The sequence below is a fragment of the Phyllostomus hastatus genome, unplaced genomic scaffold, assembly GCF_019186645.2.
Source record: "Phyllostomus hastatus isolate PE091 unplaced genomic scaffold, TTU_PhHast_1.1 phas_contig_196, whole genome shotgun sequence".
Classification (NCBI taxonomy): domain Eukaryota; kingdom Metazoa; phylum Chordata; class Mammalia; order Chiroptera; family Phyllostomidae; genus Phyllostomus; species Phyllostomus hastatus.
Window position 1 is genome coordinate 25484813 of NW_025333709.1, and position 13082 is coordinate 25497894.

Sequence of the window (13082 nt, forward strand, 5' to 3'; positions counted from 1 at the left end):
AGGGTGTGGGCAGATGGCTAGAGGGTGTGGGCAGGTGGCTAGGGGGTGTGGGAAGGTGGCTGGTGGGTGTGGGCAAGTGGCTAGTGGGTGTGGGAAGTGCCGCTGGTTCAGCCTCCCTCCTCTCCCTCACTAGATGTCTGCTTCCAGCAAAGCCTGCCCTTCACTGTAAAGCTGCCTGAGAAGCACAAAAGAGTGAATTCCTATAGGCAGCTTGCCTTGTTGGCCTAAATAGTACTGTTTAAAAAAAAGAAAGAAAGAAATCTTTTACTTTATAGAAGCTTCAAAGGAATTATTTATTCAAGAGGACATAAAAATCTTTTTTTCAGGCAACCACTGAGGATATTGACCTGAACAGTCAAGAAGATAAGACTGATGGTGGAAAACCACACAAAGGGAATACAGAACTTGCCTCCTCAGGTTTGTTTCCTAACGGGCTAGTTTTAAGGTTCCATAAATCATGATAATTCTTAAGATGTTGATATAATGGAAATAGACTCAAGAATTGCTCCTGAGCAACAGAAAGGAAATGAGATTCTAAAACTGGTGGGGTTGTGCTGCCACCTAGAGGCTACTAGGGGAATTCTGATGGATTTACCTGGCTCTGTTTTGTTTTGTTTTTTTAATCTCCATCATCATAAATAAGATTATATTGCCCCAAATAAGTAATGATAATAACTGAGGGTCATACTTTAACATAGAGTAACAACACTATATGTCACAGATAAGAAATATATTACAAAATAGAAACTGAAATAATATAGCTGTTGAATAGTTTGAAAGAATAAAGTAATATGGACAGTGACTATGAAGAGACCTAGTGTTTCCTGAATTAATTAGTTTTTCAATATTTGCAACACATTTCTTCTCTTGATAAGCATAAAAGTCTCTCACTGTCTTCTAATTCCAAGTTAAAATTCCATTTTCAATGACCTGTTAGAATACATGAAACGCCATTCCTAAAAATTTCAAACTGGATTACCCCTCCTCATCTTGATACACCCCCACAGGTGGTGACTTTCCCACCCACTGTAGAGTGTACCCAATCCTTCTTCCATGTGTCAAAGAACACTTTGTTTCCCTTGCATTCTGTGTACACGTTCATTCCGAACACATTCAGTGATGGAAATGCGAAGAAGACAAAGGACATACACACAGGAGGAAGAGTCAGGCTGTGGCTCAGCCTCCGGATGGAAATCACATGGAGGTGTTCATCCACCCAACCCACCTATCATAGCGTATCGTGCCGGCATTGTTTTCCTGTAGTGTTACTCACACGCCAGCTCCGAGTCTTGTTAGGAACTTAAGTTTTTGACGGTGGGATTCTTTGATGTGTTTTATGTGCTTGATTTTTTTTATAATATCATGAAAAAGCCTGGCAAATTCTTGCAGCTTAGGCTCTTTTATACGTCTCATCACACAATAATTCCACTTCTTTATGTTTCTGCATGTGCCTCCATTTCAGAGCCACAGCATTTTACAACCACTGTGACTCGATCCAGCCCGACTGTGGCCTTGGTGGAGTTCTCCTCCAGCCCCAAGCCGAAGAACGATGTGCCGGAAGAAGAGGACCCAAAGACACCGGACACTGAAATGAGTGGGAAGGTGGAGTTGGTGCTGTCACAAAAGGTGAATTACGTAGTGGGTCAAAGCAGTTAAATTTAAATTAGTGTGGCCTCACGTGTCAGCTGGGTGCTGCTGTGGCACTTGTTCCTAATGAAGATTTATTTTCTCTTCCTGTCTGTTTTCTACCTTTAACCTGTGTTTTTTCTAAATACAAATGTACTCCACGTTCATTGTAAGTAACTTAAATACATATGGCAAGATGTATTCGTCCACTGCGGCTGCTGTAACAGAATGCCATAGACTGAGTGGTTTACAAACGACCAACATTCATCTCCCACAGTGCTGGAGGCTGGGAAGTCCAGGGTCAAGGCAGCTTTGGGGTCTGGAGGGAACCCCCTTCCTCGTTCACAGATGGACATCCTCTCACTGTGTTCTCACTTGACAGAAGGGGCGAGGAGCTCTCGGGGCTTTCTTTTATAAGGACACTAATCCCACTCCTGAGGGTTCTGCCCTCATGACCTAATCACCCCACCCTTATAACACCATCACCTTGGGGGTTAGGATTTCAACATAGGAATCTGGGTGGGGCCACAAACATTCAGTCTATAGCTATATACTTTTTAAATTTGTATTTATAGTGATGTATACATAAATATGTAACAAATCTATCACATAATATATGTATATTTATTTTAAATGACATATAAATAAGCAAACATAGAGCAAGAGCAAGAAAAACTCACTGAAACCTACCTTTCTATTAGTAATAATTTGTATATGTATATATGTATTTTTCCACATATTTTAAATTTTATTTGAAACAGTTTTTAATTATGAACACTTGTCTATATTTTTTAATGTGATGTTCATATAAGTTATAAAGCTTTGCAGTTAGGCTGTGGTCTGTGTGTATGAGTGTGAGCTTGCTTATTTTCAGCTTACTAATGATTCTCTTTCCCATATTTAGCTATTTTATAGCAGTATACTTCTGACGCCTCTAGATTTTAGCAACAAGGAAACTAGAACCTTATTGTGCTGATATAATGAGTTTTAACATGTTGTTTTGATTAAATTTTTTCTTTGTTTGGAATCTCATCCTTTTCATAATAATTTGATTTGTTTTCAGGCATAGACCCCAAAAGTCTTCATGTTTTATATCAATTGTTCTCAACCTTGGCTACCCCTTAGAATTTAAAAATACACCAAGCACAATCCAGCTCAAATAAATCAGAATTCCAGGGGGCAGGGCCCAGTCATTTGTATTTTAAACAGCTCCCCATGTGATTCTAGCATGCCACTGATATAGAGAGAGAACCACTGAGCTGCATGCAGGCATACTATCATACATGTGGTAGTATTTCAACTTTAAAAATTAACCCTAAATTTGGATTTGACTTTAGAGTAAAAAAATTACCACTTCTACATCTGGTTCATCCATCATTTAGTCAATAAATAAGACCTGAAGGCTGTGCACCTACTGTGTGCCAAGCACTGTATTAGACACTGGATATTCACCAGTGAACAAGACATGAGCCTGGCCTTCGGGAGGTGAGAGTGTTGTGTCTTCATAAAGCCTCAGAAATACCTGTTGCCTTAATGCCTTTTGTGAATGTCAGAGTCTAGCTGCTGCCCACTTTCATACACAGGGATGTAAAGAGTGCTCTGGAGGTCTGAGCAGAGTAACTAGGCTGTATGTTGAGTAACATTGGGGGCAGGCAGACTTCCCTATCTTTGCAGGTTTTGCTTTATCTGTGTTACACTTATAACCATCGTTTATCATTCTTCCCAACTGACATTTTGTTCCATTTAAATCTAAACTGAAAGGAAAACTCTTTTTCATGCTAGAACTTTTTCAATGAAACAAAATGCATGCCGTCACTAGAATGTATTTATCTGCATTCCTCATCTGTAAACCTCATCTGTGACCCACCTTTGGAGTATCACATGTACTCTGTGGAAAAAATATTCTCAGGGACTCTTAACTGTGTGCACGCTTGTATGTAGGCTCACGCAAAGTGGCCTTGGACGCTTTGGCCATCTGGTAAACCTTGTTCTCAGAATAATATTTTTAAAACATAAACTACACAGAATTACCCAGTCTTCCTTGGTATCAAGTGGTACTAAGTACACACAGGCCCTGAATTCTGTCATGTGGACTCCAGGTTAAGAACTAAGAGCTGATCAGGACATGTGATCGTGGGTCTTTGAGCCCACAGCTTCTCTCACACCACGTGAATTTCTGCCCCCCCACTGTAGGTGGTCACAGGGGTCTCAACTGCCTTTCTTTTCTGACTTCACTTGAGAGTGTTGCAAAGTTTCCATGCACACAAATCGACAGTGGTCGATTTTCTTACAGTGGTCATTTTGAGCGTTTCTGCTGACTGTGAACTGTTTCATTTACAACTGGGCCTTATCTGAGATGTGTTTTTATCAGACTTGAGTATAAAGGAAATGGTATAAGGTCAAGAGGGGAGGGTTGTCACTTTGCTACATGTTTAATTAACACTGAAGTTCATTTGGACATCTCGTTAACCTTTATAATGCAGAATGAAGTGAGTAACTGTATTTTCTTCAGGAAAAATAGAATCCTGCCAAGAAGAAATTCTAGACATTAAATCATCCTGAGGACTGAATCATAGATCCACTTATGATGAAACAAGTGCTCTCTCTATAACCTCGCTTGCCTTATTGGCTGTCAGATTAGTTTGTGGGGAACACAGCCACCAGCCAGAGTGAATGAGAGGAAGTCCGGTAGGCAGCTGAAAGGATGTGAGCTGATGTAGCCCTGCTCCTCATTCAGATCTGTGCTCAGAGTCGACTGATTTTCATTCTAGACGTTAGTTTGGTAATCTGGTCTTTCAGAGATCAGTTGATGAGAAACAACAAATCAGATAGAAGTTGTTTCTACCCAAGGCCATTAAGATTAAGGAAAAACAAAATATAATTAAATAGCAATAGCAAGAAAATTCTATTTTTACAAAGCAAACATAAGAATTGCAAAGCCGGTAATTTGAGAACTATTTACCATAGGACAAGTAATCTACCATGCCTCAAAAACCCCCAAAGGACATCATTGCTGGGGTGTTGTTTGGTAATGGCTATTTATAACAAAGAATGCTTTTATGTCAACAGGCAAAGTATATTATCTTTAATGTGCTTTGCATAAATGTGTTGGGAGCGATGTGCAGTATCTCAAAAATAGTGTCCATTAGAAGGAAATATTACTTTAGTATTTAATACTCACATAGTAAGAGTTTTGAAAATCTTACATGGAACATCTCACACCCTGACATTATAAATTCAGTATAATGTAGTATCAAGAAGAGAATATGTGATTGATCAATGAGAAAATGAGACAGAGTGGTATATAATTCTAAAGACAGAATTCTATCTTCTGGGTTTAGAGAAAAGTGATCATCAAATCTTTATGCTCTCCTTCAGTTTCTCTGAAAAACTGACCTGCATTACAGTAGAAAAATACAAAGAGGGATAGGACCATGGGGGAAATTCTCCATTTACAAGTTAAATGTTGGGGCTTATTGACTTATACAATAGCCATGAACTCTTTAGTGTGATTTCACCTGTATGTTTATTAATGGACAGTACTTGCCATGTTTATGTCTGTTGCTCATGATCCAGGTGGTAAAGCCAAAATCTCCAGAACCAGAAGCAACCCTGACGTTTCCATTTCTGGACAAAATGCCTGAAACCAGCCAGTTACATTTGCCAAATCTCAGTTCTCAAGGTAAAGAGATGGAAATGTTTTATTTTAGTTCTGCATGTTTTCCTGGGCCCATCTGTAGTAAAATATTCTCTGATTTGAAGGAAGATTACCTCCTTTGTGTTGAAGTCCCTTTAGCCACAGTGTTGGCCAGAGTCCTTGATGGCGGAATTAATAACTTGCAGAATAGACTTGCGGGGCCGCACCCTCTATTTGGCCTCGCCAGTAGCCCCAGCTGCCGAGGTCATTTTGTCATCCGGGCACTATAGGCACGATAAAGCCTACACAAGTGATTGATACCTTAAAATAATTTTATTGGCTCCAAAATGCTTTTAAAAATATAAAATATAAAATCAATAACTTTAACAGAAGATGTATAATCTTAATATTATATCAACTTGTTGTTAATTGTTGATTATCCAGGCTTTATAAAAGATCCACTTGACAGTGACTTTAGAAGAAAGTCAGACCTTCTTACTTCAGAGTGACCACTGGGTGTGCCCTGAGAAGTCTTTCCCAGTCATAGATTAAATGTATTGCTCATAACCAAAAACTTCAATCTTTCCAAAAAGTTTTATAACAAGAATAGTTCTATGTCTATACACATATATGTGCAGATATATACATATGTATGCTGAGGATATATTTTAATATGTCTCTTATGTTCTGTGTAACATGTGGAAGGGTAGCCTCTGGAAATATAGGAGGTTCAGGCCTGTGGAGGTCTTTAAATGGCACTACCCACTGCAAACTCCCAAGTACCTTTTAGGCCCATGTATAGGTTGTGCATTTACCTCTGTACTCTTTAAGACCCCAACTTGAATTTTTTTTATCCTGGTGAGAAACCGGGATGCCCACAACCACACCAAAAAGAGCCTTAGGGGTGTGAACAGTGGGGGGTGGGTCCCAAGGAGTCCATGATCTATAGAGACTGTTCTTCAGAACAGATCACTGGGCTTCACTGGTGTGAGTTCTCTCTCTAGATATGAAAACAGCTAGACTTTAGGAGGCAAAAACTGTAAGGTTTCTTGTTTTTCTTTTTTAATGTACTTTCCCTGGTACATTTTACATACTCATGAGCCTTAGCACAGAGAGGACGGTACAGATACGCTGTGGCTGGAGATTGACTTTTACTTTTCTTTAAAGGAGGGTCAGCTAGCAATCTGGGGCAGAATCTGAGTGGCTTCCGTCACCCTTTGGTGATGTCTACGAGATAAGTTGGGCTCTCTCTGCATAACAGGAAGTACTTGGGAGGGAATGCAATTGATACATGCTCCGAGGAGCATTAGTTTTTTAATGAGGAAGCAAGTTCAATACTGTCTTCAAAACATTTGTTTTAGAATTTTCAGCCCTACTGCTCTGAAGGAAATGGACAAAAATAGTCTTCTAATTGGGCCAGCAGTCAGTCACATTTAGAGAAATTTAAATTATGCCCTATTTCTAGCACTTTGCAATTGTATAGATAAGTAATGTAGAGAGCAAATACATGTATGTTAAGCCGTATTGATTAGTTTTGTGGTCTTCTATTTATTTTTACATCCCATTGTCTGTCGTAAAGCACTTTGATTGTAGAATATGCTGTTGAATAAGGGATTTCATGCAACATCTAAATTGAGTGATGAGAAAATAAAATTTGGTAGCAGTGGAGCATTTCAAAAGCTGTTCTTCAGGACCACATTCTATTTGGTGTACATCCACCTGTTCCGTACTCTGGCTCATGGAAGCTGCACTTACTGTTGAGGCTCTGGAGACAGAACATCTGGGTTCTAATTCTTACTCATCTAGTTCTTACCCACCAAATTCTCCCTAATCTCTAATCGTCACCTGTAAACTGGAAATAATAATAGGACCAGTCCAGTAGGGGTATTGGAAGAATTAAGTGAGATAAACAACAAGAAAAGGTTTACCTCAACCCCTGCACCAGAATAATCACTAATAATCATCGAGCAGTTACAGAATAGTGGCAATAGAAGTACAGAGTGAAATGCCAGGCAGAAGTGAACTATTCTAAATGTTTTCCTTACAATGAAAGTATTTATATTGTGGAGCTAGGGCTTTAAGCAATAGTTCTCAAACATGAGTGTATACCAATGACCTGGGTGGGATGGGTTAAAGCACAGATCGCTACTCCTACCCCTGGCCCCAACCCCCACCCCCAGTGTCTCACTGAGTTTGTCTGGGCTGGGGCCACAGTATTTGCATTTCTAACAACTTCCCAGTGGGATGCTGAGGCCACAGATCCAGGGAGCACACTCGGAAGACCACTGACTTGAAATATACCTTGTATGTTTAAATTGTGCTCCAAAGACATCACCGATAGACATAAAAAAATCAATAATACATGTTTGGAGTGTATAAATTCCTGTCTTTCAAGAAGCAAGGCCTGTAATAAGTGTAACCTTAAAAGAAATGATTTGTCTTTAATTGGAGGGACAGAGAAAGTTTAGGACTTTGCTCAGATATAAAGAGTCAGTGCTCCTTTAAGGGACTAGTTTGAGGTTGCACATCAAGCGAGAGGATATGTAGGGTCAGGACAGGGAATCCTGGAGCCGTACCTGATACTCCTTCCTCTAGACAGTGCTAGCTGCTCCGATGCCCTAGAGCTGCCTGTTCGTAGACAGGCCCTGCGAGCCACGGAAGGTCTGCTGCCGGGCCCTACCGGTGTTCCACGACTTCCCTTAAACATACACACACGCACAAACAGTCTTTAAATACTCTGGAAACCTGCATAATGTGCATTTAAAGTTCACAGATTTCCTTTTCTCAGCTGTCTCCCAACAGTAGAAAGGTATCTCCAATTGGTATTTCAGGAAAATATGTGCACATCTCAGAAACTGATGTCTTTATTTGCACTGAGAATGATGGCAGATAGGCACGGTGCTTAGTGTAAGGATGTGAAGGAGCTCCTTTGTCTGCTTGAGTCCATCACACGGCACTTAGACACACACGCCCTTTGGTTCCACACATTTAACTATCGCCATAGACTTCCATACTCAACCTTTATAAAGTGTATAAAGCGACAACTGAACTCATCTCAGCTGCCTTACATTTTTGTAGTGTTCTCCAACAGCAATGCAAAACTGTGCATTTTGCTCTTTCACAGAGTATCATCTTATTTGGAGATGCAACATTTTAATGATATCACCATTAGATATGAGCCTATCAGGTTTCACCTAACACCAAAGAAGACAGACAGCAGCATAAACTGTCTCGTTTCTGTTGACTTTTTGTCCATGTCTTCAGGTTTTGGATGAGTTTTATTGAGATATTTTACACTCTAGATTCTTCTACTCTCAGTGCTTGTGTAGCCAGACCTGGGACATGAGAGCGTGGTTCTGTGTAACTCAGCCTCATTTTCATGATTTTCTGTTTGTTCTGTTCTGCCATCTGATCTAGAGTCTCCTGGCACTGCCAGTGTTCCGCTTAGAGTTCAGAACTCTTGGCGACGCTCCCAGTTTTTCTCCCAGTCAGGTAAAATGCGTACTGGCTAGCTGTCTTCCTCTTGTGCAAAAATCCATGTTGCCGGCAACCAATAATGTTTGGGATTTTTCTTCACTCCTGATTTCAGAAAAAAAATGCTTATTTCTGGCACACAGTTAGCAAAGAGCTGGTTCTTTGATACCAGTACCAGTTATACTAAAATTGGGGGGAAATTCCCAGAATTTTACTTTGATTTTGAAAATCCAAAGAAATAATAATATTCTTTATTATTGTCCTCTTTTTTAAAAACAGAGATTAGAAGTGTTTACCAGGAACATGGTTCTCTTGTTAACTGTGTCACTCTCTTTACTTCCTGGGTGACATCTGGCCTCTCTCTGTACGATATTTCTCCATGTCAGAGAGTGAGGGAACTGTCAATCAAGCCAGAATACAAGGTGCATCAAAAACCAGCACCTGTAGGATTAGATTTTGCTTCCTTCCTCTAGTCTAGTACTTGGTGCTAATTGATGTGTTCAACCATATTACACTGGTTGTGACTACTTTTGGTGATGGGTACCAGCTGCTTCAGGGGTCTGCTTTATGATAATTTTCTAATGCTCTTGGCTTACAAAAAATGGTCTGAAGCTGACACGGGAACCACACTCCACTGAGAGGATCAAAGAGAAACACAGTAGGAAGCTACTCACATTGTGATCCTTTTTTCCCTTTCTTTCTGTACAGTGGATTCTCCAAACAGTGAAAAGTCACCTGCAACTACACCTGTAAGTAACTCATTTTAAGGAATAAGGTCATACGTTTAGTGTGACTTTAATTACAGGGTATTGGGTTCACTGAAAGAGGGTTCGGTCAAAAACGGGCTTCAAACAATTGACTGTACAAGAATAATTGGAAGTCACGTATAATGCTGCCAGGTGAATTATGAAGATGTGGGTTATCATTATGTGTAGTCGTGATCTGGAAACATAATGGGGAGTCAGGAAAGTAAAATGTGAAGGTAGCAATTAAAATGCATGTGACAATAGGAATTAGTATTAAAATATGCTCCTTCTGTACGCACGCAAAGTCATTTTCTAATTGAGGACGATACTTCAGCGCAGTGCGTGTTGGCAGCAAGGCCCCGCCTGCGCTCCTTCCAGGAGACCCAGGACGTCTTTGCCCCACCTCTTGTGACAGTCGGTACTTTGAATGACAGTAACCGTACATTTAGTTTTTGATTTTTTATTTCAACGAAGTAAAAAAGCATTTGCTAATTAAAATGTCAAGACACGTGACGCTGTCAAATTCCACGCGGCTCAATTTTACCTGAACACACTGTCGGCTGACCTGGCTCTTCTCTAAACTGCACATGCGCTGCTCTGAGCCCGTCATGCCTGTCCAACCCTGGCGTTCCCAGCAGATCTGCACAATTCCTCTGCGGGACCATCAGCTGCAGCGCAGAGCCGGTGGGGTGCAGCCGCATAACCACTGTTGTGCTTCTGATTCCAGACTGACTAACAGTAGGACCCTGGAGGTTTACATACCTTCTCTGAGCCTCATCTTCCTTGACTGTACAATGAGATAATACCTTTCTTTCAGGGTGTTGTGAGCCTTAACTGAAGTAATTACTCAGAAGTCCCTAGCACAGTACCCAATACATCAACAAATCGTCCCCAGTGGCTCCTCCAAGAAGCCCGCCATGGCCAGTACCAGTTCTTACCTAGAAGTAAATTGCCTCACTCTGGGAATTCCTAAGTGTCTGTGCAGAATGGAGAAGGGGCCCAGGTGTCACGTAACCCTCAATATCTCCAGGCACATTCCAGAAATAGCAGCATTTGTGGAGGCTCCATCTCAACCAATACTGGGAATCTTGAGTTTCCTGGGAAGCTGGGTACTGCCACAGGGGCGGGGAACCCCAGAAGGACCCCCAGCAGGCATTCATGTCACAGGCCAGTTCTCGTTTAAAATCACATCAGAACAACAATGTCACATTGTTGTTCTACCCCCTGGTCAGGGGTGGAGAGGAAGGGTGCCCTAAAAAGAAACATTCTTATTTCTGTTTATGCAAAACAAAACAAGAAAAGACAGGTTACTGACCTATTATAAGTGCATTCTTATCCGGAAATACCTACCCAAATTCGAAATTCTTTTGGTGATAAATAGTTCTTCATAGAATAGAAAAGTAAAAGAATTTTCAAAAAAAAAAAAAGAAAGAAGGAAGGAAGGAAGAAAAGAGAGGAAAAAGAGAAAGTATGCATTTGATTATGCGGACCTCAGCAAACTCAGCCATTTTTGGTCAGACTTGGAGTGGCCTTAAGCTACAGGGTCATGGTCTATGAATGAGAGAAGAGGAGATGCATCACCCAGCATGGAGTCCATTCATTTATTCAGCAAATATTTATGGAAGGCTTAACAATGTAAGTCTCGGCATACTTGGGGGATAAAGGGCCCTCCCTGCCCTTGAGTAACCCCTAACACAAAGACAGACACCGATCTATAAAAAAGCAAATTATAAATGGCACACCGTGGGCTAAAGGCTCTCTATTCCAACTTTCTCCGGCACCTCTTATATCTCTTTTATGGTGGTTTTCCCACTGTCTTCTGGTGATCATTTATGTATCTGGTCGTACAGCCCCACCCCTCTCATACCACACACACACTCACACTCACACTCAGTCATTGTAAGCTCCACAGTGCTGAGACTCTTCGCCAGCTGGTATCCCCACCTGGCCCATATTAAGTGCTCAGCAAATAATTGCCAAGGAAATGATCACTGTTCTTCCCCTCTTGTTTATTACACCGGTATCTTCCTCTGAAAATGCTTATTGTTTTTCTCTCTTGCTCGTTAACAAATAATCTTCTGAGCTTAAATCCCCTGCCCTACACCTCCTCCTCCGACCTGCTTCCTCCTTACTTGACTTGTCCCTGCAATGAGTACCTCCAGACATCTGAAAATTAAATAAGTCCTGATTGTTTCTTTTATTTTCCTACTAGGCTTTTCCCCATTGGGCTCCTGATGGCTTTATTCACACACCACACCCTTTTTCCTCAAAACACAAAGAAAGGCCGTGCTCCTGAGGTTCTGAACATTTCAACTGCTTGCAGGTCTCTGGAAAATGCCTGGTAGAGCCAATGTCCAACATTATTAATCCATTAGAATGTCCCATCTGGCATTCACATCTGGATGATATTTTCTGGTCATCCAAGGCAGTTTGATTAACTTTGGGTTATATCCAGTGAATGGTTTTTGCCCTGCACAGCTTGTGGGAGCCGGTAGTCCGCTGATGTGCAGCGTGACTCCCAAGAGGGGTGTAGAGGAAGTACATTTCCCCACGTCGTCTGCCTCCTTTCTGTGATGTTCTGTGGCCATCCCAACATTTGCAGGAACCACAGCAAGAGTTCCAATCATATGTCTAAATATACTAAAGTTATAAATATTTATAAAGTTATAGATCAAGCAACACTCATGGCCCGGCCTGCATTCCCATCCTGGAGATGCCAGCCTTAGGGTCACACACCTGAGTGTCGTGCGGGTCTATGGGAGGCAGGGCAGCGTGGAAGGGGGGATCACCCAGGTATCCAGGGCAGTAACTGGACCCATCTAAACCATGGACCCGACTGCCTCTGTCTAGCTAGCTACCCAGGCAGCCAGGGTAGGTCTATTCTCCCTGGCCCCACCTCACCCCAGGCTCTCCCCTTTCTCCCCAACTCCCCCACCCCCCCTTACTTTTTCTTTCAGGATTCCCAGGCAGTTCTAAGTGTCTCTCAAAATTATCCCATTGGGGGGAAGTAGGAAGTACAGTTATTGGGGAACCTGATATGCCTCAGCCCTTACTCCCAGTGATAGGGGAGGCCAACTTTAAACCCAGCAGCCCCCCCTTTTGCTGGTTTCCCAGGGAAACCCACTGGGATTTCCCTCGGACCCTCTCAATCATACACCCCGTGGCCTGGGTGCCCACTTGGACTCACATTTTTATCCCTGTATTTCCATGGACTGACTCAGTTCCCACACTCACAAAAACCTTTCTTTCTTTCTTTTTTTAATTTATTTTATTGTTGTTCAAGTATGGTTGTCTGCATTTACTCTCCACCATCACCACCCCCACCCCAGCCATCCCCACCTCCCTTCCCTAACAAAAACTTTTCTTAAAAGGCAATAAAAAGCCTTGGGTTTGAATGTTTGTTACATGTGTGGGTCCCAGAGCAGGGACTCCCCCGTTGCCCCAACATCAGGCGATGCTGGTGGGCGGTGGTGAGTTAAATGACCCACTTCGGAGAAGGCCGGTGTGGAAAGCAAGAGCAGTACAAAAGATGACATAGTTCTACAGTGCAGCGAGCATCGCTTCTTACGAAATGCAGTTCTGCTGAAATAAGCATTCCC

General features: G+C 41.8%; 1 protein-coding gene across 14 annotated transcripts in view; it reads left to right on the forward strand.

The window, feature by feature from the left end:
* Window positions 1–13082, forward strand: part of LIMCH1 (LIM and calponin homology domains 1) — a 315721-nt gene that overhangs the window by 279634 nt on the left and 23005 nt on the right. For 13 of the 14 annotated variants that reach the window (XM_045833958.1, XM_045833959.1, XM_045833960.1 and 10 more), the window contains 4 exons: window positions 327–417; window positions 1463–1626; window positions 5203–5308; window positions 9446–9486. In XM_045833958.1, the coding sequence (XP_045689914.1) occupies window positions 327–417; window positions 1463–1626; window positions 5203–5308; window positions 9446–9486 (402 nt within the window). Of the gene's footprint in view, window positions 1–326; window positions 418–1462; window positions 1627–5202; window positions 5309–8680; window positions 8756–9445; window positions 9487–13082 lie in introns of all 14 variants that reach the window. The other variant, XM_045833963.1, reaches the window with a different exon arrangement.